The 23,356-nt window shown below is 65.8% G+C and overlaps 4 protein-coding genes and 4 non-coding genes across 9 annotated transcripts; 3 read left to right on the top strand and 5 right to left on the bottom strand.

Moving 5' to 3' along the window:
* Nucleotides 1-80: 80 nt before the first annotated feature.
* Nucleotides 81-2,068, bottom strand: CGREF1 (cell growth regulator with EF-hand domain 1). The gene is made up of 5 exons (XM_066314522.1): nucleotides 1,519-2,068; nucleotides 1,199-1,270; nucleotides 969-1,039; nucleotides 764-885; nucleotides 81-685 (listed from the first exon to the last, which is right to left on the bottom strand). The coding sequence occupies exons 1-5, from the start codon at nucleotides 1,599-1,601 to the stop codon at nucleotides 248-250; spliced, it is 786 nt and encodes a 261-aa protein (XP_066170619.1). The 5' UTR covers nucleotides 1,602-2,068; the 3' UTR covers nucleotides 81-247.
* A 503-nt stretch (nucleotides 2,069-2,571) lies between these two features.
* PREB (prolactin regulatory element binding) lies at nucleotides 2,572-6,410 on the bottom strand. 2 transcript variants are annotated; one of them, XM_066314519.1, is made up of 9 exons: nucleotides 6,232-6,410; nucleotides 5,698-5,902; nucleotides 4,338-4,549; nucleotides 3,941-4,021; nucleotides 3,741-3,868; nucleotides 3,169-3,342; nucleotides 3,028-3,100; nucleotides 2,796-2,955; nucleotides 2,572-2,701 (listed from the first exon to the last, which is right to left on the bottom strand). In XM_066314519.1, exons 1-9 carry the CDS (start codon nucleotides 6,364-6,366, stop codon nucleotides 2,607-2,609), a joined length of 1,263 nt encoding a protein of 420 aa, XP_066170616.1. In that variant the 5' UTR covers nucleotides 6,367-6,410; the 3' UTR covers nucleotides 2,572-2,606. The 2 variants fall into 2 exon arrangements, with proteins under 2 accessions (XP_066170616.1, XP_066170617.1); XM_066314520.1 differs by having other exon boundaries at nucleotides 3,741-3,865; nucleotides 6,232-6,409.
* Nucleotides 6,411-6,878: 468 nt separating this feature from the next.
* Nucleotides 6,879-10,586, bottom strand: SLC5A6 (solute carrier family 5 member 6). The gene is made up of 15 exons (XM_066314517.1): nucleotides 10,060-10,586; nucleotides 9,905-9,970; nucleotides 9,769-9,820; nucleotides 9,626-9,693; nucleotides 9,382-9,536; nucleotides 9,066-9,206; nucleotides 8,850-8,979; nucleotides 8,692-8,780; nucleotides 8,507-8,619; nucleotides 8,357-8,424; nucleotides 8,157-8,243; nucleotides 7,859-8,043; nucleotides 7,672-7,775; nucleotides 7,483-7,604; nucleotides 6,879-7,383 (listed from the first exon to the last, which is right to left on the bottom strand). Exons 1-15 carry the CDS (start codon nucleotides 10,387-10,389, stop codon nucleotides 7,231-7,233), a joined length of 1,863 nt encoding a protein of 620 aa, XP_066170614.1. The 5' UTR covers nucleotides 10,390-10,586; the 3' UTR covers nucleotides 6,879-7,230.
* Nucleotides 10,587-12,874: 2,288 nt separating this feature from the next.
* Nucleotides 12,875-15,551, top strand: ATRAID (all-trans retinoic acid induced differentiation factor). The gene is made up of 7 exons (XM_066314518.1): nucleotides 12,875-13,114; nucleotides 13,453-13,583; nucleotides 14,038-14,109; nucleotides 14,826-14,897; nucleotides 14,963-15,084; nucleotides 15,170-15,270; nucleotides 15,368-15,551. Exons 1-7 carry the CDS (start codon nucleotides 13,040-13,042, stop codon nucleotides 15,470-15,472), a joined length of 678 nt encoding a protein of 225 aa, XP_066170615.1. The 5' UTR covers nucleotides 12,875-13,039; the 3' UTR covers nucleotides 15,473-15,551.
* Nucleotides 15,552-15,823: 272 nt separating this feature from the next.
* Nucleotides 15,824-15,987, bottom strand: LOC136359846 (U1 spliceosomal RNA). The gene has a single exon (XR_010743355.1). It is a non-coding gene; the product is annotated as a U1 spliceosomal RNA (small nuclear RNA).
* A 2,926-nt stretch (nucleotides 15,988-18,913) lies between these two features.
* On the top strand, nucleotides 18,914-19,077 carry LOC136359845 (U1 spliceosomal RNA). The gene has a single exon (XR_010743354.1). It is a non-coding gene; the product is annotated as a U1 spliceosomal RNA (small nuclear RNA).
* Nucleotides 19,078-20,972: 1,895 nt separating this feature from the next.
* LOC136359844 (U1 spliceosomal RNA) lies at nucleotides 20,973-21,136 on the bottom strand. Its single transcript, XR_010743353.1, has one exon. It is a non-coding gene; the product is annotated as a U1 spliceosomal RNA (small nuclear RNA).
* A 1,924-nt stretch (nucleotides 21,137-23,060) lies between these two features.
* LOC136359836 (U1 spliceosomal RNA) lies at nucleotides 23,061-23,224 on the top strand. Its single transcript, XR_010743345.1, has one exon. It is a non-coding gene; the product is annotated as a U1 spliceosomal RNA (small nuclear RNA).
* Nucleotides 23,225-23,356: the final 132 nt, after the last annotated feature.

The raw sequence follows: 23,356 nt of genomic DNA, 5'->3' as shown, positions 1-23,356 counted from the left end.
CCTCCTGTGTCCCCTGGCTGCGCCCCCCTTGCCCCGGCTGGGGTCCCACTGCCCCTGGGATGCACTGACCACAGCCGAGGTCACCAGCAGTGCCTCTATTTCTCCATCCGATGCATTTCCAGAGGACACCACATGATCCCAGCCCTCCTCGGCCCCAGCAACCTGGCCACAGGGCATCCACCTTCCACTCTGTGCCCTGAGGAGGGCAGGGAGCAGCCAGGGCATCGCACCCCACAGCCCCCACTGCCTACTCCTCACCATGGTCCCTCCAGGCTGGGGGTGCCTGCTCCTCGGGGGCTTCAGCCTCAGGGGCTTCCTCTTCCTCTGTGGCATCAGTACTGAGGGCTTCGGCCTCCAGTACAGGGACAGCTTCTGCCTCCAGGGCCTCAGCATTGGGAGATTCCACCTTGGGGGCTCCATCCTCAGGGGCTCCAGCCTGGGGGTCTCCTGCCTCAGTGGCTGCCTGTCCTGGGCTTCTCAAGTCCAGGTCCTGCCTGGGCAACTCCGTGCCCTCCCCAGGCACAGCCCCAACCTCTGCCTGCTGCTCTAGGGGGGGTTGTCCTGGGGGTCCCTGCTCCTGGCCAGGCAAGAGAATCGCGGGGGGGTCCAGCAGCTCAGAGGGGTCCAGCAGCCCATCCCCATTCAGGTCCTGCTTCGCCAGGGCTTGGTCCACCAGAGCAGCCACCTGCGGGGATGGGGAAGCAGGTGAGGGCCCGGCCCAGCAGCCCAGTGGGGTATGAGGAGCCATCGCTGTGGGACGCACCATGTCAGGGGCTGGCTGCTCCCCAGCCTGTGCCAGCACCGTGCCAAGTAACTGCAGCAGCTCCAGCCCGTCCAGGCGCCTGCTCTGGTCATGGTCATGGAGCACGAAGAGGTAGAGCAGGGCTGTGGGGCAGGGGGTGCTGTGGGGCAGGGGTCGCTGGCCCCACTAGCCCCTCAGCCCCCCAGCACTGCCGTGGTGTCCTTACCCTGCTCCCGTGTCATTGCCTCCACGTCCCGCTCCGGCGGCCCCAGGCTCCGCACGGCGCTCCACAGCAGCCTGGGGGGAGCAGGGCTGGAGTGGGAAGCGCCGGAGCTGCCCCCTGGCCCACTTTGCCCCAGGGCCAGCCGGGCACTGCCCACGCCCTCCACCCATCGCGGCGGCCCGGAGCCCCAATGCACAGCCCCGGGCCGTGGGCTCACAGGGACAGGCACTCACAGCAGCGCAGGCGACTCCGAGCTCAGCGGGTCTGGATACGGAGCCACGATTTTGGCCATGGAGGGGTCAGGCCTGGCCAAGAGACAGGGGGTTACCAGTGCCCGGGGGGGCTGCCCACTCCGGCCCGAGCCGCCCACTCATGGCTCCTGCGGGTCCACCAGTGCCTCCCCTCACTGTGCAGCCTCGGAGCCCTGCGCTTGCCCACAGCCACCTGCCCCTCCCATTGCCGTCTTGTCCTGCACCTGTGCCCCTGTACCCACGGAAACACCGCACCTGCCCCTTCCCATAACTGTGTCCCCCCATCCCAGTGCCCCCCATACCTGTCCGTCCCCGCCCTGGGGGCGGCCCAGACCGCTGGCCCCAGCAGCAGCAGCAGGATCAGCATCACCGGCGGGTTCCTCATGCCGCGACCTCAGGCTGCGGCGGGACGAGAGCACCGGGCTCGGGGGTGGCCCTGCCGGGGCCCGGGGGCAGAGCCCGCAGGAACCCGGCACCGGGAGAGGGGCGGGGGCTCCGGGAGCTGTCCCGGTTCCAGCACGGCGGGGACGCGCTCGCACGGGCGGGACGGTGCGAGGGGCTGTGCGAGGAACGCAGAGCGCTTGGGACCGGCCGGCTCTGCCCACCCAGCGCATCCCCGCCCGTACGCACTCACCCAGCACAGCCCAAGCCGGTGCCGCCGGTGCCCCCCGGTACCCAGTGACCCAGCCCCGCTCGCGTGTCGCCGCCGCCCGCCCCGCCCCGGGGCCACGTCGCCGACACGTCTCGGCCCTGCCACCGGAGCCAGGAGCGGCCCCGCCCTGCCCAGCCCGCGGGGAACAGCAATTCAAACCCACACAGCGCGTCCCGGGGGTAACCGGGACTCGGCCCCTCTAAACCGGGGACAGGGATGAGCGTGGGGTCACAGCAGGGGCGGGTGACACCCCCCTAAGTCCCCCACAGTCCCGGGAAGCGCCGGGCCAGCCCAGCGTCACCGACCCCCCGGGCCCCGGTACACACGGGCCCCGCAGCAGTCCCACCGAGAGCCCGGTACACACGGGCCCCGCCGGCCCTGCGGGCTCCGGGCAGCCCCAGGGGCACAGCCGCCCCGGAGGGCACACACCGCCCCGGAGGGAGATGCCCCCAGCCTCAGGCCGGCTCCCCCAGCACTCGTGGACAACTGTGCCTTCATGCTCCAGTTTAATGGCAGCAGCAGGGCGGGGGGCCAGCAGGACCCTCTTCTCCCGTCCCGGGGCCAGCCCCGCACTGCTGCCTGCACGGTCCCACAGGGACGGCGCCCCGCGTGGTCCCTGGACCCGCATCTGCTCCCCGAGCACCAGCGGGGACAGCGGGGCCAGGGCTGGTCCCTCATGTCCTTCACAGTCTGTGTGGGGTAGGTGGAGGAGAAGGGGTCGCTCCTGCTGCCAGGGGGCTACAGGAAGCCTGGAAAGGCGAGCTGCAGCAGCAGGATGGTGGCCACGATGAGCCCGGCACAAAGCAGCAGCAGCAGCCAGACGGGGAGGGAGCCTGTGGGACAGAGAGAGGTGAGAGGAGGCCGCAGTCCTCCGTGCCAGAGAAGGAGCAGAGGAGTCCCAGGCCCTCAGGCAGTCCCCGGACGTACGGCGGGCGGGCAGCAGGTGCAGTTTGCAGCGGCTGTCCACGGCCACGCTGAGCAGGGCGGCCTCGTGGCCCCCCAGCAGCTCCCGCCCGGGCCGGCTCTCGGGGACAAAGGCCACGTCTGTCACCACAATGCCGTGGGCCTCCTTCACGTAGTACAATCTCTGGGGGGACACAAGGGGTGAGGGACAGCTCGGGGGCCCGCGGGGCTGCCCCGCTCCCCTGGCCCGGCTCACCTGCAGCGAGAAGGCAATGTGGATGGCCACGGAGCCCGTCACTGTGCCCAGCCCCAGGAAGGTGCCCGAATCACTGCGGGGGGAGGGCAGTGAGTGGGAGCTGCCACGGCTCCCACCCCGTACCCCCTGGCCCCGGGGTACCTGATGGAGAGGCAGGAGACCACCTCGGAGCCGCAGGGCCGCGTCAGCAGCGGCAGGAAGCTTTTGCCATCCCACTTGGTCAGGTAGCAGGGCGGGGGCCGGCGCTCCCGCTTGTGGGGCACCTGCACTGTGTAGAGCCTCAGAGCCCCAGCATTGTCCTCCACAGCCCCGAACCTGCCGCAGGGGAGAGGGGCACAGGGCCGTGGGACCCACGGCACGGGGCACTGGAATGTGGGGCACATGGGGTGCAGCCCTTCACCACCTCTTTCACAATCCACACCCGGCCCCAGCCCTCTTCCTGTACAGCTGTCAGTGGAGCCCGGGAGACCCCTTCCCACAGACCCAGTAGGAAAAGTGAGAGGGCAGGCAGCAGGTACAGCCCATTCCCAGCCTCAGTGGGCCCTCCTCACCCCCTGCCCCACAGCCCAGCCCCACGCCCCTGCCGTCCCCAGCCCCAATGCCCCTTCCCGTCCCTCCACCCAGTGGCAGTGCCCCAAGCCCAGCCCTCTGATCTGCCCCCAGCCCCAGCCCTCTGATCTGCCCCCAGCCCTCTGATCTGCCCCAGCCCTCACCGGCAGGCCTGGTAGCGATAGGCCTTGTCAGGGATGCCGGGCAGGTTCTCGTGCCAGCGCAGCCCTGTCACCAGCTGGTCCTGCTGCCACACGCAGCACTGGAAGTCTCTCCCTGCTGTCACCACCTGCTGCACACAGCACAGGGGTCAGAGACCACTCTGCTGCAGGGCCAGGGAACCGGGGAGCCACCTGGCACCTACCTTGTTGTCAGGGCCCAGCGCAATGTCTTCAATCTCCCCGTCGTGGGCTCTGAACTCCAACGTCTTCTTCATGCTGGGGAACTGCAGGGGCAGAGGTGGAGTGGGTGCTGGGCACGGGTCAGGGCCCTGCCACAATCCCAGGCAGGTGTGGGGGGAGCAGCCTCAGGTAACCACAGGTGCTGCCCGTCCCTGCCCAACGTGCACTGCACAGCATTGGCACAGCAATGACAGCTGTCACTCTTCCCTGTCACTCCCAGCTCCCCCAAGCCTGGCCTTCACCCCACTGTGCCCACACACTCCTCCTTGGCTACCCCGTGTCCACCCGTGTCCCTGTGCCTGCCCTGGCTCCCCCATGCCCACCTGGGCTCTCCCGTGCCCCCCAGCCCCCCGTGCCCACCTCCCAGAGGCGCAGGAAGCCGTCGGCCCCGCCGGTGGCCAGCAGGGCGCCGTCGTTGCTGAAGCGCACGGCCTTCTGCAGGGCGTCGGGGCTGAAGTCGGTGCGCACACGCTGCAGGCTCTCCACCCTCACCTCGCGGGCCCGGCTCGGGGGGCTTCCCTGGGCCGCCCCCGCGGGGCCCCGCCGCCGCCGCGCGCCCTTGTCCTTGTCCCCTGTGGGCCGGGACACACTGCCATGGGGGGGACCAGGGGACCCTGATCCACAACACGCCCCCACGGCACCCAGGACAGGCACTGGGGGGTCCCAGGACAGTGTCCAGTCCCCAGAGCTCCCCACGGCACCCAGGACAGGCACTGGGGGGTCCCAGGACAGTGTCCAGTCCCCAGAGCTCCCCACGGCACCCAGGACAGGCACTGGGGGGTCCCAGGACAGTGTCCAGTGCCCAGAGCTCCCCATGGCACCCAGGTGTGGCATTTGGGGCTGCCAGGACAGTGTCCAGCCCCCAAAGCCCCATATGGCACCCAGGTGTGGCACTGGGGGGTCCCAGGACAGTGTCCAGTCCCCAGAGCTTCCCATGGCACCCAGGTGTGGCATTTGGGGCTGCCAGGACAGTGTCCAGCCCCCAAAGCCCCATATGGCACCCAGGTGTGGCACTGGGGGGTCCCAGGACAGTGTCCAGCCCCCAAAGCTCCCCACGGCACCCAGGACAGGCACTGGGGGGGGTCCCAGGACAGTGTCCAGTCCCCAAAGCCCCACATGGCACCTCAGGTAGGCACAGGGAGGTGGCTCAGGACAGACACGGGGCAGGCCCATAACAGGGATGGAGGAGTTCAAGGCAGTACCCATCCCAAAGCCATCCCACAGACCCCCGGCTCCCCACTCCGTGTCCTCCAGCATCCAGGGCAGGCACGGGGAGGATCCAAGGTGGACATGGGAGATCCACAGCTGTACCCCAGTGCCAAAGCACCCCACAGCCCCCACACACTCAGCCCGTAACATCTGGGGGTGGGAGAGGCACAGGGGAGCCCCATGGCAGTGTCCCATCCCCAAAGCCCACCACAGTACCCAGGGCAACCACAGAGAAGGCTCAGGACAGGCAGGGGCTCAAAGCAGTGCCCCATCCCCAAGCCACCCCACAGACCCCACATCCTGCCCCATGGCACCCACGGTAGGCAAGGGACGGGGAATTCAGGGCAGGCATGGAGAAGATCCAGGGTGGGCCTGGAGTTGTTCACAGAACGCCTTATCTCCAAAACACCCTTCAGCCCTCGGCACGGCAGCCAGGGCAGGCCGGAGGGAATTCAGGGCCAAAGCACACCACAGCCCCGGGGACAAGCGTCTCACAGCGCCTCCCGGTGACCCCGTGTCTCACCGTCCTTCCCGGCGGTGGCCGGAGCCTCGGGCTCCTGCAGGCTGAAGCGCAGGATGTGGCAGCTGTTGTCCTGGCCGGCCGCAATGACGTCCCCGGCCAGCGCCATGGTCATGGTGGCGCGGGTTTCGGTGTCGTGGCAGTGCAGCAGCGAGGCGCTGAGCTGCCCCCCGATCTGCTCCAGCTGCAGGAAATGCTGCGGGGCGGCACGGCTCAGTCACAGGCGGTGTTCCCGGGCCGGGCCTCTCCGCACCCCACACCGGCGGCCCAGACATCCCACACCGGCGGCCCGGACACCGCACACCCGGCGGCCCGGACACCCCACACCGGCGGCCCGGACACCCCACACCGGCGGCCCGGACACCGCACACCGGCGGCCCGGACACCCCACACCGGCGGCCCGGACACCCCACATCCGGCGGCCCGGACACCCCACACCCGGCCTGGCCGCGCTCAGCCCTCCCGCAGACGCCCGGGGCCCCTCGGAACCCCGCGGCCCCTCCGCCCCCGCAGCCCCGTCCGCACCACGCCATTGCGGATGCCGGTCTTGGCGGCGCCTCCGCCGCCCGCGGTGATGGCGAGCGGCCGCCGCGGGTGTAAGCGGACGGTGTAGAGCGGGAACGGCGCCCGGTACAGCTCGGCGGGACGCCGGGGCGCCATGACAGGGCCGTGACGTCAGCGCGCCGTGACCTCACACGCCGTGGCGTCACGCCCCATCGCCCTCCAGGGACGTGGCCAACCTGGCGCGAGCCCGGGGGCGGGGCAGGGGGCGTGGCCTCGAGGTCACGTGGTCGCGCGGGCCGGGGGCGGCGGGGACGGTCCCGACGGGAACCGGGGTCGTCGGTCCCGGTGCCGCACCGGCGACACCGCAGTGCCCGGGGAAACGGCGGCTCCGGGGGTTAGTGCGGCCCCCAGGGCTGGGGAGACAGTGGCCCTGTCGCTCCACGGGGACCCCAGTCCCTGGAACACCTGTGGAACACCTGTGGAACACCTGTGGAACACCCCAGTGTTTGGGCAGATGGCAGCCTCGTGTACCCTGCGGGCTCCTGGAGGACAGTGTGGACACCCCGCTCACTGTATGGGCTGACGGTGGCCTTCTGGGGGACAGCCCACTGCCGGGGGAGCTGGGGGTCCTGGGGTACAGAGTGGGCTGTTCCTTGGGACCCTCCAACACCTGTGCTCCAGAACCATTTATTGAGGGAACACTAAACACAAAGACACGTAAGAGGGGCTGTGGGGGCACTCGGCACCCTGAGGGGTCCGGGCAGCCCCCAGCCCTGGGGCAGTGTGTAAGGCACGTGGCTGGGCCGGGGGTACCAGACAGTATCCCGGCCTGGAGAGGGGGGCACCAACACTCCAACATCTCCCAACCATGGTCCCAGAGACTCCTGAAGGGGCAGCCCTCCAGTCTCCCCCCAGAGACCCCACTGCCTGTTACTTGGCACTCCCCGGCTGTCTGTGGATCCTCTGCCAGGGCTTGAACCCCCCGCCAGAGGAGTAGCCAGGACCCCCATGCTGGGGGCATCAGAACGAGGTTTCCTGCACAGCACAGATGGGGGCACCATCGCTGCGGATGTACCCCTGTCCTTCCTCCTCCCCTGCCTGGCTGGGGACACGAGGGGGCAGGCCATTGGGCACCCCGTTGCTCTTCTCTGTGGCGTCTGCATGGCTGAGGACCTGTGGGGACAGAGCAGGGGGCAGGGAAGGCACAGGGGAGGCAGCAGGAGGTGCCCCCCGTGCCCCCCTCTCCCCGGGGTGCTGGCAGTCTGTCCTCACCTGGATGGGGTCGGCTCCCCCACAGCAGAACCACCGCCGGAGTTTGGGGGGCAGGCAGCAGAGCAGCCACGTTAGCACGGGGGAGATGGTGCGGGGGTCCAGTGCCGCTGCCGGCGTGGGGCCTGGGGGGTACAGGGCTGTGAGTGGGGCGGGGGGATCACGGTGGTCCCCCCGCCACCCCACACTCACCGGTGAGCAGGCTGACCAGGACCCCCACCACGATGACAGTGGTGGAGTTGTGGGCACTGTACCACATGTAGGAGAGGCTGTAGAACCGCTGCAGCCCTGTGGGGCTGGGGGACACGGGGTCAGGAGGCGTGTGCAGCAGCACCTCACACCCTGCACACCCAGCCCCCGAGCCCCCCGTCCCACTCACCTTGGAGATGCTGTTGTGGGGGGCTGTAGGGTGGTAGCCAGGACGGTGCTGAGGTTGCCCACAGTGGGGAGTGCTGTGCTGTTGGCTGAGGGGAGCCCCTGGCCCCCTCCCGTGTTATTCAGGAAGCTGCCGATGCCTATCCAGAACGCCATGGCCAGTCCAGCCAGCAGCCCCACGACGGCTCCCTGCGACAGGGGACAAAGAAGGGCACTGGCTCCCCTCGGGACTCAGGGTGCCCCACAGCTCCCCACACACCCACATGGGGCCGGGGGCACTGACCGGGTCAGGGGACACTCACTGTGGGGTTGGCGCAGGGGAAGAACATGCCGAGGCAGAAGAGGCCCAGGAGTGGACCTCCCACCATTCCGAAGATGCTGATGGCTGCCTGCGGGGACGTGGCCTTCAGCGCCAGCCCCGTGCCCCTGGGGGTGCCAGAGCCCGGGGCTCCTGACCCCGTTTGGGGTGCCAGAGCTAGGGGCCCCGCAGCGCCATGCCTACCTGCAGCACAGGTCCCAGCATGGAGGACACATACGCCATCCCCAGGCACAGCAGCCCATAACCGAGAGCTGGGGAGGGGAGGGGTGTGTCACGGTGGTGCTGGGGATCCCCCCGCCGTGCCAGCCCCACGGCTGCCCCACATCTGCTCACCCAGCAGCTTGGAGAGCAGCGTGGCCCGCGACTCCGACAGCCCGGGGAAGTGCGGCCGTACCAGGTCCTCCATGGTCACAGTGGCCAGCGAGTTGAAGGCGGAGGAGATGGTGCTGGGGAGGAGAGGGAGCAGGAGGGGGCTCGGCCAGGACACCCGAACCACAGTCCCAGGGCCGCCCACTCACCTGAGGGCACCGCTGAAGAGGCAGGCGACAAAGAGCCCCGGCAGCCCCGGCAGGTCCTGCAGCACGTCCATCACGAAGAACAGCACCAGCTGTGGCAGGAGGTCAGTGCAGCAGGGGTTTGTGGCAGCAGGGGACACGGGACAGGGCTCTTAACCCACCTGGTCAGAGGAGGCAGGGCGCTGGCTGGGTGACAGCGGGTGCTCCCGGTCATAGACAAACATGACGAGTCCGGTGAGGCAGCTGAGGCAGAGCACGATCTGCTGGCAGGGGAACACGGCGTAGCAGGAGCTGCGGGCGCCATGCGGCTGTCAGACGTGGGGAGAGGCGGGGGGCCCATGCCAGGTGCGGGGACCCCCAGCCCCAGCCCCACTCACAGCTTGGCCTCCCGCTCGCTGCGGGCGCTGAGGTAACGCTGCACCTGCGCCTGGTTCACCCCGTACAGCGACAGCATCATGAACACCCCGCCCACAGCCAGCGACCAGAAGGTGTGACGTTCCAGGGGGTTGGGGTCCAGGCTGTGGGGAGCACCGGGGGGGGTCATGGTGACAGGTCCTCACCGGCACCCCATGCCCCACGGGGGAGAGGGTAACAGGGATGGACCACTGCACGCCACCAGGGTCCCTCTCCCCCACCCCAGGCTGCCCCAAGCGTCCCCACAGCACGACACAGGGGTCCCGGGAGCTCACTCACTCAATGCCGGCGATCTTGCCCTCCTGCTCAGCCACGCTCCAGACACGGGCCATGCCCCCCACCCGCCAGGCGCCCACCACGATGACGGCAACCTGCCCCGCCAGCATCACCAGCGTCTGGAACACATCTGTCCAGATGACGGCCTTCAGCCCACCCTGGGGACACACGATGCCCGTCACCACAGGGTCACGGTGCTCACCCTGGCACGGCAGGGCACGGGGCACCTGCGGCAGCAGGGACTCACCAGCGTGGTGTAGAGCGTGCAGACCAGCCCCATGGTCAGCACCGCGCTCCAGAGGTCAAAGCCCGTCACTGCAAGGGGCAGGGGACATTAATGGGGTGAGGGGCACAGCCCCCTGGCGTGGCTCCCCTCCCTCCTCAGCATACCTGCGTTGAGGGCCAGCGCAGGTGCGTAGAGCACCACTCCCATGTAGATGACCTGCGGGGAGGGGAGAGCAGTGCTGAGCCACGCCCGACCCCCCAAACTCTGCACCCCAAATCCCACCCCCCCAGCTCCACTCACCATCTGGAAGATGAAGGTGATGGTGCCAAAGACTCGCACCGTCTTGTTGAAGCGCAGCTCCAGGTACTGCAAGGAGGGAGGTCAGGGGTACACCGGCTGCAGGCTCCTGTGCAGTGCCCACAGCCCCCTGCAGCCCCCGTGCCCCCTCTGCTCACCTCATAGGTGCTGGTGATGCGCAGACGGTAGAAGACGGGGATGAAGATGTGCGCCGGGATGAGCAGCCCCAGGAAATAGGAGCAGCCAAGGAACCAGTACTCGGTGCCGAAGCGGAAGATCTCAGCTGGCACTCCCAGGATGGCCACAGCCGACTGGAAGGAGGCCAGCAGGGACAGGGCGACGGGCAGGCAGCTCATGTCACGGTTGGCCAGCAGGAACTCCTGCACCGTGCGCTGCCGGTCGCCGCTCAGGGCGTAGTAGAGCCCGATGGCCGAGGACAGCACCAGCAGCAGCGCGAAGATGCTGTAGTCGATGGCCGTGAACTCCATGGTGAGCCTGTCCCTTCAGCGCTGCCCTGCCGGTGCCACCACCGCTGCCCCGCTGCCCCGCCGGCCTCATGGGCACGCCTGCCCCCGGCAGCACGTCCTCACCAGCATCAGCCTGGCCTTGGCAGCTGCAGGAGGGACGTGTCAGTGCTGCAGGGACCTTCGCTCGCTCTGTCTAAGCCTCAAGGACCCAGAGCAGGGGCGGGCCGGGCCGTCCTCCTCCTCCTCCTCCTCCCTCTGGGCTGGGCCACCCCCGAGCAGCCCCACCTGCCCCGCTGAAGGAAACCGGAGTCTTCAAAGAGCACCAAGACAATGGTTGCAAAAACAGTCCCACCCAGGCCCCCTGGAGCATCGGCACCAGCAATCCTAGAAGAACTGGCCAAACCCAACATAGCCGCCTCCGGTGCAGGACAGCCCCGGTCCCACCTGCGCCAAACCCAACAAGACCACCCCCGGAGCTGAGCAGCCTGGAGCCGGTCCCACCCGAGCCAAACCCAACCTGCCCCAAGCACCCCCCAGCATTGCGCAGCCCCACCAAACCCGGCAGCACCGGTCTCACCAGCACCAAAGTCAACCCGGCCCAACCACTCCAGCACCCCACAGCCCTGTCAAAACAGCCCCCAGTGCAAGAGCTTGGCCAAGCCCAGCAAAACTGCCCTGGCCCTGGTGCCAGCCCGATGCTCCGGGACGCCCAGTGCTGGCGCAGTTGCTCCTGCAGGAGAATCGGCCTCCTGGATCTGCAGGATACATGGAAGGGGCTGGGGAGGGCACGGAGCCCAGTCTGCACTGGAGAGGAGGCACAGGAGGAGCCCCACACCCTTGTCCCAGAAAGCAGAAGCTGGTCAGGGTGACCCCCACACCACACAGCCCTCACAGCCAGGGATGGACACGGGGATGGAGTGGACAGAGGGGAGCTGGCAGCCTCAGGGATTCTGGGCATCAGCCAGGTGGAGCAGACACCTGAGCACCCACTGGCTCTGGCATCCTGACCCTGCTCACAGGGATCTGCCCAGAGGCCCCTGCGCTCTGCCCTGTCCTGGCCCCAGCCACTGTGGTACAGGAGGGGACACTGGGCAGACTGCTGCCCCTGCTCCCCCCACGTCCAGAGGGCTGCGACTGCAGGGAACCGGGAGCAGCAGGTGCCACGGGGCCGTGGGTACCCCCCTTCCTGGCCTGGGAGGGGGTGCAGGGGAGTGTTAGGGGGCACAGGAAGGACAAGTCTGGACTGGGGCAGGCAGGCAGGGAGTGGCACAGTGCCCACCATGATCCCATCATGATCCCTGGAGGAATGCTTGCCTGGGGAACATTTGGTGGGATTAGGCTGAGGCCCTCCTGGCACCCCTGGCACAGCCTGCCTGGGCCTGCCAGCTGTAGGGCTGAGGGTGGCTGTGCTGGCACGGGGTTCTGCAACACACAGCGCCAGCAGTGTCTGGGTGGGGAATGAGGTGAGAGGGCACTGTCTCTACCATCAGCCCCAGCCTGTCCCTGACCAGGACACATGCAGCAGCTCACGGCCAGGGTCCAAGGTCATTCCCCACGTTCCTCCATCCAGACTAAACATGGAAGGTTATACCGTGTCCCCAACGGGCACACGGCAGCCGCAGCCTCCTGCACGGCCCCAGACCAAGGTTCCCCTGCCTCACAGCCCCCTCGGTGTCCCTGAGGCTCTGCTGCCACCTGCCCTGGTGTCCCTACATCCCCATCACACGGTGATCCTTGCTGTCCTGGTCACACCACTGAGGCCCTGCTGCCCTCTCACCCAGATGGTCCCAGAATGTCCCCCACAAAACTCAGCAGCCCCAGCTCTCCCAGCCCTGGGGTGCCCTTTGTCCCCACGTGGTGAACCTGCTGCCCCTGTTCCTGCCGTCCTCAGCCTTCCCCGGTGCTCCTGCTCCTCGTGCTTCACCACATCCTCCCTTGTCACTGCGCGTACCCGGTGACCCCTTTGAGGCCCCGCTGCCCAGCGTCGTCCCCGGTGCCTTCACCCCGGGGCTCCCAGGGGCTCTGCTCCCCTTCCCCGGTGTCCCCAGCCAAGGCTCTGCTTCCCGTCCTCGGTGTCCCCGGTCCCGGGGCTCTGCTCCTTGCCCCCAGCGCTCCCAACCCGAGGCTCTGCTCCTCATCCCCGATGTCCCCATCCCGGGGTTCTGCTCCCGGTCCCCGGTATATCCCCGGGGCCCCATCCCGGGAGCGCTGCCCCCGCTGCCCGCAGCGCCCCCGGTCCCGGCGGCGGGGGGCGGCGGTGACCTTGCCCGGCGGCCCCGGTGCGACACTCACCGGCGGCGGCAGCACTCGCCCCATGTGCCGCTGCAGCCGGGGCGCGCCGGGATGACGCCCGAGCAGGCGGGGCCGCTGCCGCTTCCGCACCTCTGCCGCTGACGGCATCACGGCGGGCGCCGTGGGGCTCCTGTCCCGGTGTCGGTCCCCGGCCCCAGCCCCGGCCCCATCCCCGGCCCCATCCGCGGTCCCAACCCCGGCCCCATCCCCGGCCCCGCCGCCCTCCGCCCGCTCGGGCGGTCACCGCGCCCCGGTGCCCGCGCTGCGGAGGTGCCGGTGGCCCCGTTCGGGTCCAGAGGGCGCCGGGCGCGGGGAGGCGGGGGGGAGAACGGGCCCGGAGCTGCCCCCGCCCGCTCGGTGCTCCCGCGGTGGCGCGGCGATGCTCGGCGCCGTGGGCGGGTTGACGCTGCTGCTGCTGCCGCTGCTGCTGCCGCGGGCCGCCCGCGGGCTCCCGGTGAGCGGCGGGGAACCGGGCCGGGGTCACGGAAACCGGGGGAGGGCAGGACACGGGGGGCTCCGGTGGGCAGAGGATGTCACGGATGAGAGGTGCCGAGGGCTCCGGGAGGGCCCGGATCGGGAGGTCCCGGGCGGAATCGAGGGTCGGTGAGGCCCCGATCGGGGTGTCCCGAGGTCGGGGGTGCCCGGCTTGGAGGTGCTCGGGTGTCAGGGAAATTGTGGCTTGTCCTAAGGCTGGGGAGGTTTTCCTTTTCCGGGGGTAGGGGACACCCAGGGTTCGGGGAATAGGAGGCTGTCCCTGTGCCGGCGCTGCCCGTGTCCCCTCCACCTCTCCAGGTGTGCGGGCTGTGCCCGGGGCTGCCCCGGAACGGCTCCCTCGTGTCCCGGTTCTGTGAGTCCCGGCGTGACGCTGAGAGCGACGGGCGCTGCTGCCGGGAGCGGGGCTCAACCCCAGGGCGGCTTTTGGGGTACGGGGGGGACGGGGGGGACGGGGATGCCGGGCTGGGGGAGAATCTGGGGTGCTGGGGGCATCGGGGGCCACGGGATGGGTGTGCTCAGGGGATGGGTTTCTGGTTTCACAGCAGTGTCAGGGGAATGATGGGGCTGGGGAATGGGGTTTTGGGTTCACGGGGGAATGGCGGGGTTGGGGAATGGGGTTTTGGGTTAACAGCAGTGTCAGGGGAATGGCAGGGTTGGGGAATGGGGTTTTGGGTTCACAGGGGAATGGCAGGGTCGGGGAATGGGGTTTTGGGTTCACAGGGGAATGGCAGGGTTGGGTAATGCCTGGATGGAGCATCCTGGGTGGTGGTGTGGCGGGACCAGGTACAGGCAGGGGCCAGGGTGGGGTCTGGGGGTCACAGGGGCACCAGGGTGTGGGTGACAGGCATGTTACTGTCTCCCCCAACCACTGCCCCTTCCCAGGCTGGACCTGAGCAACTGCTCCCTGCACAATGTCCCCCCAGGACTGGCTGAGGCCACCACTGCCATCGTCGTGTGAGTTCCCCCGGGCCCCTTCTGGCCCCTGCAAGGAGCTGGGAGAGGGAGTTGGGGCAGGTTTGGTGCGACATTCCCTGGGCCCAGGCCACCACAGCCGTGCCCTGCTGGTCCCGGGGACAGCGGCCTCTCTCTGCCCTCGTGCCTGTCGTTAACAGTCCATTTCTTCAGTTAACTGAATTAATTGAAACCACACTCATTTTTAAACGGGGAGCCCTGGGACTTATCTGACCAGGCAGCCTCACCCCTGTGCCCAGTGAGAACATGGGTCAGATCCTTCTGGAATTCTGTCACGGAGAGCTTTGTCACAGGACAGCACTCCAGTCGGGGCCTGTGCTGGCAGGTGAGAAATGAGCCACATAGTCACGTCTTGGCTTTTGCCACAGTCCCACACAGCGTCCTTGTCCCCAGGTTGCAGAGACAAGAGTCAGGGACTCCTCTGGACAGCCACATGCAGGGCACTCTCAGGGCTCAGTGTGCAAATGAGCCCAGTGAGCCGTGGTGGCCCTCGGGGCGCCGTGACACCTCAGCTCATCAGTGTTTTTGTTAATGACCAAGCAGTCCCTCCGCAGAGACCTTTGAGCCCTGGCTGCAGGCTGCAGTCCCAGGGCCTTGGGTGGGCAGGGGGGGCTGAGGTTCACTGAGGTGCCAGGGGCACCCCGGGTGCCTACCAAGCTGGGGCTGCAGGATGGCACTGACGGGCCGTGTCCCCACAGGGACTTGACTGAGAACCCCCTGACGACTCTCCCCAGCGGTTCCTTCCTGGGCTTCGTCCAGCTGCAGAGGCTGTGAGTGCTGGGGGCAGCCGGGGCTGGGGGGCCACCGCGGTGCCGGTGCTGAGCTCTGTCCCCAGCGCCGTGCCGCTGGCGCTGGAGTGTCCAGGTGGGAACGACAGCTGGCAGGACGTGACGGTGGACAGGAGCAGCCGGCTGTGCCAGGGGCAGAGGAACCCCTGCAACTCCTCGGTGGAACTCGGTATGGTGAGAGACTGTCACCCTGGTGCATGGGGCTGGCGCGGGGGGCTGGCCTTGGCCCCTGAGCCCCTGCTCTGCTCTGCCAGCCTGGCCGTGTCCTGAAAACTCTGTGTGTGCCCCTGACGGCCCCGGCCTCACCCAGTGCCTCTGCGACGATCCCTTCCACGGCTACAGGTGCCTGCGGGAGGTGAGTGCCTGTGGGACCGAACCTCTCCCTGGCCGCACCCCGGCCACATCAGCGAGGGCTGCGGGGAGCGGTGATGCTCACTCCTGCTCCTGGGCAGGGCACCTTCCCTATGCTTCTCTTTGGAGGAATCCTGGGCACTGCCACTGTGTCCCTGTCCCTGCTGCTGTGGGGTACCCAGCGGAGGAAGGCCAAGACCTCCTGAGCGGAGCAGGGGGCTGTGCCCGGGCTGGAAGCTCCGTGGCCTGGCAGGCTCCGAGCATCAATAAAGCTGCAGGTCCTCACTGTGTGTCGGTCTGGTTCCTTCCCGGGGGAAAGGTGGGTGCTCGGGGGGACCCACGGGAGGAGGGCCACGCGACTTCCCCGTGCCCCTGGCTGGATGCGAGATTGGGGCAAAGCGGGAATAGGGACACCCGTCCAGCGGGACTTCAAGAGGGTTGAATAAATGCATCCAACCGGGAGCCCGCTGGGTTCTTATCACATTTTCCTAAAAACACACGCCCAACCGAAGATACTACACCTGTACAATATCGCTCTATTTTTGGAACCGCAAGATCAGGGGAGAGCGCGAACGCAGTCCCCCACTACCACAAATTATGCAGTCGAGTTTCCCGCATTTGGGGAAATCGCAGGGGTCAGCACACCCGGAGTGCAAGGGATGAGCCTCGCCCTGGGAAAACCACCTGCCTGATCATGGTGTCTCCCCTGCCAGGTAAGTATGCCCCAGCGCCCACCCGGCCCCACGGCCCCGCCCGCCGCACGCCTCCACAGCACACGGCCACCCCGGGCCCGGCCCCGCACCGCCCCGGCCCCGCGCTCCGGCCCGGCCCGCACGGCCCGGCCCGCGCAGCGCCCGCGGACACGCCGGGACGGCGGCGGGATTCGGGGCCACTGTGTCCCGGCATGCCGCGCGGGGACACCTCATTTGCATGGACACGCCCCCGTCCCCCGTTCCTCCCGCCCCGCTCCGGGCCGCTCCCGCCGGGAGCCCCGTGCGCCGCGGCTCTTCCCTCCCTTCGGGACGGGTTCTGTGGAAAATAAAGTTTCAAAGGGTTAATGACGTGTTTTTATGTCAGATTACACGGTTGGTCGTTAAAATGTTTCACGAGTTTAGGTGTGTGCTTTAGTAATCACTGTTTTTCACTGTTGTAAATGTTTGTATCAAATGTTAGTGCTCCTAGTTGCTCACCCCCCGCTCTGTACTGACATAAGTTACTGTTCTAAGTTTCCTAGGTTAAAGAAGTGTTCATTTATATCCCTTATGGTTCCAAATTTACTCGTTAAATATTGTTGACTAAGTTCCTTTGTACACCTTTACCCCTCTCCCTCACCCCCCATTCCCTAGCAGCATCCATTTTGTACCTGTATCCTTCCTGCCGGGAGAACTCCCATGGACCGGGGTGCCCAGGGGAGTGGAGTGGGCACTAAAACCCCCTAGAGCCGGTGAGCCACTGCCCAGACAGAGCTCTAAACTACAGCAGTGAGCAGGGAAAGCATCGGGCTGTTTGCTGGGGCCCCTTGCCTCGTCACCATGAGTTAAATAACACCACACGACCACCCCAGACCCACAGCAAGCTACAACTCTTCCTGGGGACTCTTGTGAGGTAGAAGACCCAGGTCTGCCACATCGAGACACCGAGGGACAGAACTGACTGCCTCCTCCTCCGGGTCGTCCTGGGAGCAGTGGTGTGTGCTGGACCCCCTCCCCAGGCTGCTCTTTTTAACACAAGCTGAAACCACTCTGGAAGTGGTCTCCTGGCCCATTTATGACAGTTCTGTTCCGATGGGGCAGCGCTCACCGTCTCCCGCTGCCGGAATTCCCTTTTCCCCTGGGCCTGCCGCTGCTGCCCGTGACCCTCCCAGTGCCTCCCGCCCACACAGCCCCGTCCTCCCGGCTGCTCTTTGCCCTGAGAAAAGCCATGAGCCGAGTGTGTGGCCTGCTCAGGGGAATTGCTCAGGCACAGGGTCTGCCTGCAGCTACTGGTGACGACTAAAACACACCGCAAAGTTTCATCCCAATCCCCAGAAATCATTTCCCCCCTTGGAGCTGGATTTTCCCATCCGAAGGCAAAGACAAGGGGACGCTGCTCACCCCCAGGGACACGAGACAAGACGTCTGTCACATCCAGCACCCCAAAGTGGGTGTTGGTCTCTGGGACCGAGGTGGGGTCAGGATTTGGGACAATGAACATCAGCAGCCTGGGCACGGAGTTCCCCCAGCTCTTGCACCAGTGTATCCCAGTGACTGAGGCTTCTTCTCTGCCGGGATTAGAGTGGTGAATTCGAATTGGCATCGACCCAGACTCTAAAACAGAGCCTATGAACATTCGCAGTCCGGCTTGGGCCTCTCATTTTATCAGAGTTGGTCTTTTCTCACCCACTGAACTCCCAATTTCAGTTCAGCTTTTAGCAGACTCACATTTCTCTCTTGCTCCAGGATTCCCAAAGCCCAAACCAGGGCTACGAGTGCACCTAAAGCTCCAGCAGGCACGTCCTCTTCTTCACCCAGCTTTCCCTGGGTGAATGGGCAGAGCTGCAGCTCCCATGCCTTTTCTAGAGGGATGTGCAAACTGGAAAGAGTCCTTTGGGAAAGTTAATTGGGCATTTAACCTGCACAGCCAACTCTGCCTGAGCAATGGCAAAGGGCACTCAGCACGTGGAGAAAGTGATGGGGTCATTTGATGTTCGTGGTCAGGAATTCCGTGTGTTGTCTGAGGGATTTCCTGCCCCTGAGGGCTTTCCTGCCCTGGGGGATTTCCTCCCATTGCAGCAGCAACAATGATCGTTTACTCCAAAGTCCCTTACAGCCAGTAACTCTGGAACAAGATATTCCAGTATCCACTAGGAAACCCACTGTTCCATTCCCTGGCTTAACTGGAACCCGAGGATTGGCTGGGGAAATAGGAGATGCCTCTGGTCCCCTTCAGTCAGCCCAGTTTCTTCCTCTTCTGATCTTTCCTTCTGTCCGTGCTCAGCCCCTCGTGCCTGCAATCCACACCCTGACACTTTTGGAGGGGCATTAACCGCAAGTCACGACGTTGTCCCTGAAGTACACCTTGCCTTCTGCCTCTTCACTGTCCCTGACAACAGCTTTGGTCGTTTCTTTTGTCTCTTCTCCTTCTCTTCTCCTTCTTCCCGTCGATTCTGGCATCCCTTGGGCAATAACCATCCGCGCTGCTCCTTGTCTCCTCCGGAGTTTCTTTCCTGTCCCTGGCGCGGGCTGGTGACAATGCCCGTGTCGCGGAGCCTCGCGTTTCCTTCCCCGGCGGCCTCTCGATCCCTCGGGATGCGGGTCCCTTTGGAAGGCTCCGGGCGGCCGCCAGGGGGCGCTGCGGTGGGGGCGGGAAGGAGGCGGGGTTCGGAGAGAGGAGGCGTGGCCATGCAAATGAGTCAGCGGGTAGGGACTGGAGGCGGGGAGGGACAGCGGGCGTGTCCATGCAAATGAGGTGTCCCCGCGCGGCATGCCGGGACACAGTGGCCCCGAATCCCGCCGCCGTCCCGGCGTGTCCGCGGGCGCTGCGCGGGCCGGGCCGTGCGGGCCGGGCCGGAGCGCGGGGCCGGGGCGGTGCGGGGCCGGGCCCGGGGTGGCCGTGTGCTGTGGAGGCGTGCGGCGGGCGGGGCCGTGGGGCCGGGTGGGCGCTGGGGCATACTTACCTGGCAGGGGAGACACCATGATCAGGCAGGTGGTTTTCCCAGGGCGAGGCTCATCCCTTGCACTCCGGGTGTGCTGACCCCTGCGATTTCCCCAAATGCGGGAAACTCGACTGCATAATTTGTGGTAGTGGGGGACTGCGTTCGCGCTCTCCCCTGATCTCGTGGTTAATAACAGATTCAACAGTGTAGTTACTTTGTAGTTGTTTGTTATTTTGACGATATTCCTGGTCCGCAGGAGTTATCCCCACCGCGGTGCGGATGCCGGAGTAATGAAACCCACTGCCCGTGTGTGTGCACTGCGGTGTCCTGCCCGTGCAGGAGCGGCAGAAAGGCGCAGCCCCGCGGGAGCAGTCGGGTTTTTCCTCTTTCAGCTTCCCGACTCCGAGCGAGCGCTGGGAGCGGCCCCGGTCCGCGCTCGGGACGCACCCGACGGCGACACCCGGGGCTTGTGTTGGCGACAGGCTCCGGACACTGACCCCGAGGGGGATGGACGAGGGGAGAGAGCGTCCAGCTCGGGTTTGGGCAACTTGACACAGAGAGAACAAATAGAACCGAGCAGCACGTTTGGATACTTGTTGATCAGGTATTCTTTATCACGGCATGCCGGGCGCAGGATGGATAATTCCTGCCTTTCATGCGGACCTTGGGTGATGAGAGGAAAGATGTGTACTAATGTCTTTACAAATAATTTGATGGGTGAAGGGATGGGAATTAGCGTCTGTGGAACGGGTCTTACTGTCCCTACTGACTTCGGGCAGCAGGTTTGCTGCAAAGCCCAAGGCAGTTTGACTCCTGAAACAGGCAAGGGTCTGCACAAGGCTGAATTTCCGAACTTTGGAGTGAGTTAAAAGGTTCAAGGGGGGAATATGTGGTAGGTGTGTCGGGGAGGCTGTACCTTCCCAGTACCTCAGCAATGGGGAAAGGAAGAGGGCACCGTGCGGCCGGGAGTTAGGATAAAAGGCTGAGCCCTGAAAACCCTGAGAGAGAAAACCCCGCGGGCGTGTGCCCCGGTGACTCTCCGCCCTCATTCGAGAGAAGTTGAAGAACTCCTCTGTCTATTTTTTGGACATAAACCTCTGGCGATTGTGGATTTTCCTGACAGTTACAAAGTTATTCCCCTTGTCTAGCGTTACAGCATGTTTATTCGTTTAATTTCTAAGACGTAATTTACACCTTCTTAAAACTGCATTTCATTACTTCGCCTACCCATTTTGAGTTATTTCATGGTCTCTGCTGTTACCTTCTATCATAAACAGTTTATGACACGTTTTTCTAGTGGCCATTCCGAGGCTGTCTTGCCTTTGATTTCTGGTCGAATTCTTCTTGGCAGCTCCTCTTTTCTCGTTAGCTCCACCCCACGTGTTCTTCAGGCCGGGTTTTTGTGTGTTTGCATCTAAAGGCGTCCTTTGTTGAGCTATCTCATTTGTTACAGTTAAGCATTACCGTTTTTTCTATTCAGCAAGCAAGGGGATGAATTTCCTTTAATATCAACTCTCATGGTTCACAAGGACGTGTCAAATTCCCGCCGCTGGAAGTCCGGCAGCACTCACAGGCTCGATGTGGTGTGACCCGGACAGTGACCACCGAGCGGGACAGGCATCTCTGTGCCTCTTCCCTCGCACAGAGCCGCTCGGAACGGCTCTGGGCCGGGTGCTTTGGAACGGCTCTGGGCCGGGTGTTCCCCTGGGCCCGCAGACACGGGTGGGACAGGTCAGGATCACCCTGGCTGCAGACACGGAGGTCCAGAGCCCTCCTTTGGGAGCCGCTCTCCAACTCCGGACACCGGCATCGCCTCTTGGGGAGCGCACACCGGGATGCCTCCGGACCCGCGGCTATCCCTGAGCTTCATACCGGGGTCGGGACGGGGATACCCGCCCTGTCGACCCTCCACCGATGGGCTTCAGCGGCGACTTGCGCGTTACCCCTGACAAATATCCAAGCTCCGTCTCCCGCTAATGTAGTTAGGCAAACACACAACCAAGTAACTGAGAACTTGCTATAGACTTCCAGATACGGAAGAATGCTTAAATCTGTTTTTGTAACCACGAGATCAGGGGAGAGCGCGAACGCAGTCCCCCACTACCACAAATTATGCAGTCGAGTTTCCCGCATTTGGGGAAATCGCAGGGGTCAGCACACCCGGAGTGCAAGGGATGAGCCTCGCCCTGGGAAAACCACCTGCCTGATCATGGTGTCTCCCCTGCCAGGTAAGTATGCCCCAGCGCCCACCCGGCCCCACGGCCCCGCCCGCCGCACGCCTCCACAGCACACGGCCACCCCGGGCCCGGCCCCGCACCGCCCCGGCCCCGCGCTCCGGCCCGGCCCGCACGGCCCGGCCCGCGCAGCGCCCGCGGACACGCCGGGACGGCGGCGGGATTCGGGGCCACTGTGTCCCGGCATGCCGCGCGGGGACACCTCATTTGCATGGACACGCCCTACTGAGCAGCGTCAGAGCCATTCCCAGCCCCGGGCGCTCCTGCCGGCGGTGGTTGGGGCTGGGCGCTCACCTGCCCGCCCGTGCCGGGACTCCGCGGTCTCTGTGCCCGCCGGACGGTCACCGCGGGCGGCTCTGGCGCTGTCTGTCCTGCCCGGGCTCGTGCCTCCTTTGCCCGGTCCTGCCGAGCGCTGACACCCCGGGTGTGTCCATCTCCTGCCCCTAAGCCGTGGGGCTGGCGAGGCCGGCCGTGTGTTCGCTGGCCGCTGTCTCGTCACTGCTGGGGTGGGCCATCACCTGGCTCCCCCCGCGGGGCTCCCGGGCGCCCGGCACCTCAGGGTCCCTCTTCACTGCATTCCGGGTCCCCCATTACCCCTCCCTGCCTGCTTGGGGGTGGGCTGTGCAACGACTGACGGTCTCCAGTCAAAGCCCTTCCACCTCCTCTCCTCTTCCTCCCCATCCCTTCATGCAGTTAGGATTGTTCCTCTGACCCCTGTCTGCCCCATCCAAATCTCGTTTCCAGGCTCTCGTGTTCCAGTTTACTTCCAGACGATCGGCTGAACCCTCACAGACACTAATACCCACAGTGACAAACCCAAGAGGACCTCGATGCCACCCCAGCAGCGTCCTTACTCATCCTGCGTACTCAGAACCCATCGCTACCCACCTAAAAGCTTTGCTCCAGGTCTTCCAAGCAGTGCTAGAAGCTGGCGCTGGATTTTGTGAGAGGTCATTTCTGTTCTCTGCCTCTGTTCTGCAGGTGGACAGCCCATACCACGACTTACACCTCAGCCCACGAGTAGCTGGCATATCCCTGAGAGCCCAGGCAGCAGTGACAGGACAGGAACTGGGGCGTTCTGTCGGCTTTGGGTGTGCAATGCCCTGCGATGTCACGGCAGGTGCTGGCTCCGGGGTGAAATGAGTACCGGTGTTTAACGGCCCCTTGCTTCCCCTCGGGGAGTGCACGGGCATTTCCATGGCTCCGTGTGCTCAGGGGCATCCCCTCCATGGCCACCTGCACGCCGTGTGCTGCTGCCAGCGCCCAGACCCGGCTCTGGGGCTGCGAAGGGCTCTGTGCACTGACCCTGTAGGTGCCGTCCTGTCAGCCTGTGCTGCAGCCCGGTAGGAGCCGTGTCCGCCCCGTGGGGCTCTGCAGCCCCTGAAGCCCTGCCAGTCTCTAGGGAGCCTGTGACCCTTTTTCTCAGCAGGATCAGCCAGCAGCGGAGCTGTGTGTCCCTGAGATACACACGGGATCACCGCGGCCCCCGCCCCTGTGCCGCCCAGCGGGTCCTCTCCCGGTGTCGGTCCGTGGTGGTCATCCTCTGCCGCTGCTGCGGCTCTAGCGCGGCCCCGCTGTGCTCAGACACCGAGTCCCGGGCAGCAGGACTGCGCCCGGACCGGGACCGGGACCGGGACCAGAGCCGGTTCCGCTCGGCGAGGGGGCGGGGCACTTACAGCGCGCGGCAGAAACGGCGCGAGTGACTGGGCGTGTCCATGCAAATGAGGTGTCCCCGCGCGGCATGCCGGGACACAGTGGCCCCGAATCCCGCCGCCGTCCCGGCGTGTCCGCGGGCGCTGCGCGGGCCGGGCCGTGCGGGCCGGGCCGGAGCGCGGGGCCGGGGCGGTGCGGGGCCGGGCCCGGGGTGGCCGTGTGCTGTGGAGGCGTGCGGCGGGCGGGGCCGTGGGGCCGGGGGGGCGCTGGGGCATACTTACCTGGCAGGGGAGACACCATGATCAGGCAGGTGGTTTTCCCAGGGCGAGGCTCATCCCTTGCACTCCGGGTGTGCTGACCCCTGCGATTTCCCCAAATGCGGGAAACTCGACTGCATAATTTGTGGTAGTGGGGGACTGCGTTCGCGCTCTCCCCTGATCTCGTGGTTACAAAAACAGAACTAGTATGCGGAGAAGACTTTGGTTCTTGATACTACTCAGAGCACTGCTGCTCTTTTGATTCCGCATCGCTTACTGCCTTTTCAACTCCGATCTCACTGTGCACTCTGT

This window comes from Sylvia atricapilla, chromosome 3, assembly GCF_009819655.1.
Source record: "Sylvia atricapilla isolate bSylAtr1 chromosome 3, bSylAtr1.pri, whole genome shotgun sequence".
NCBI lineage: Eukaryota > Metazoa > Chordata > Aves > Passeriformes > Sylviidae > Sylvia > Sylvia atricapilla.
Note: the sequence above shows the minus strand (reverse complement) of the source record. Positions and strands in the feature narration are given on the sequence as shown.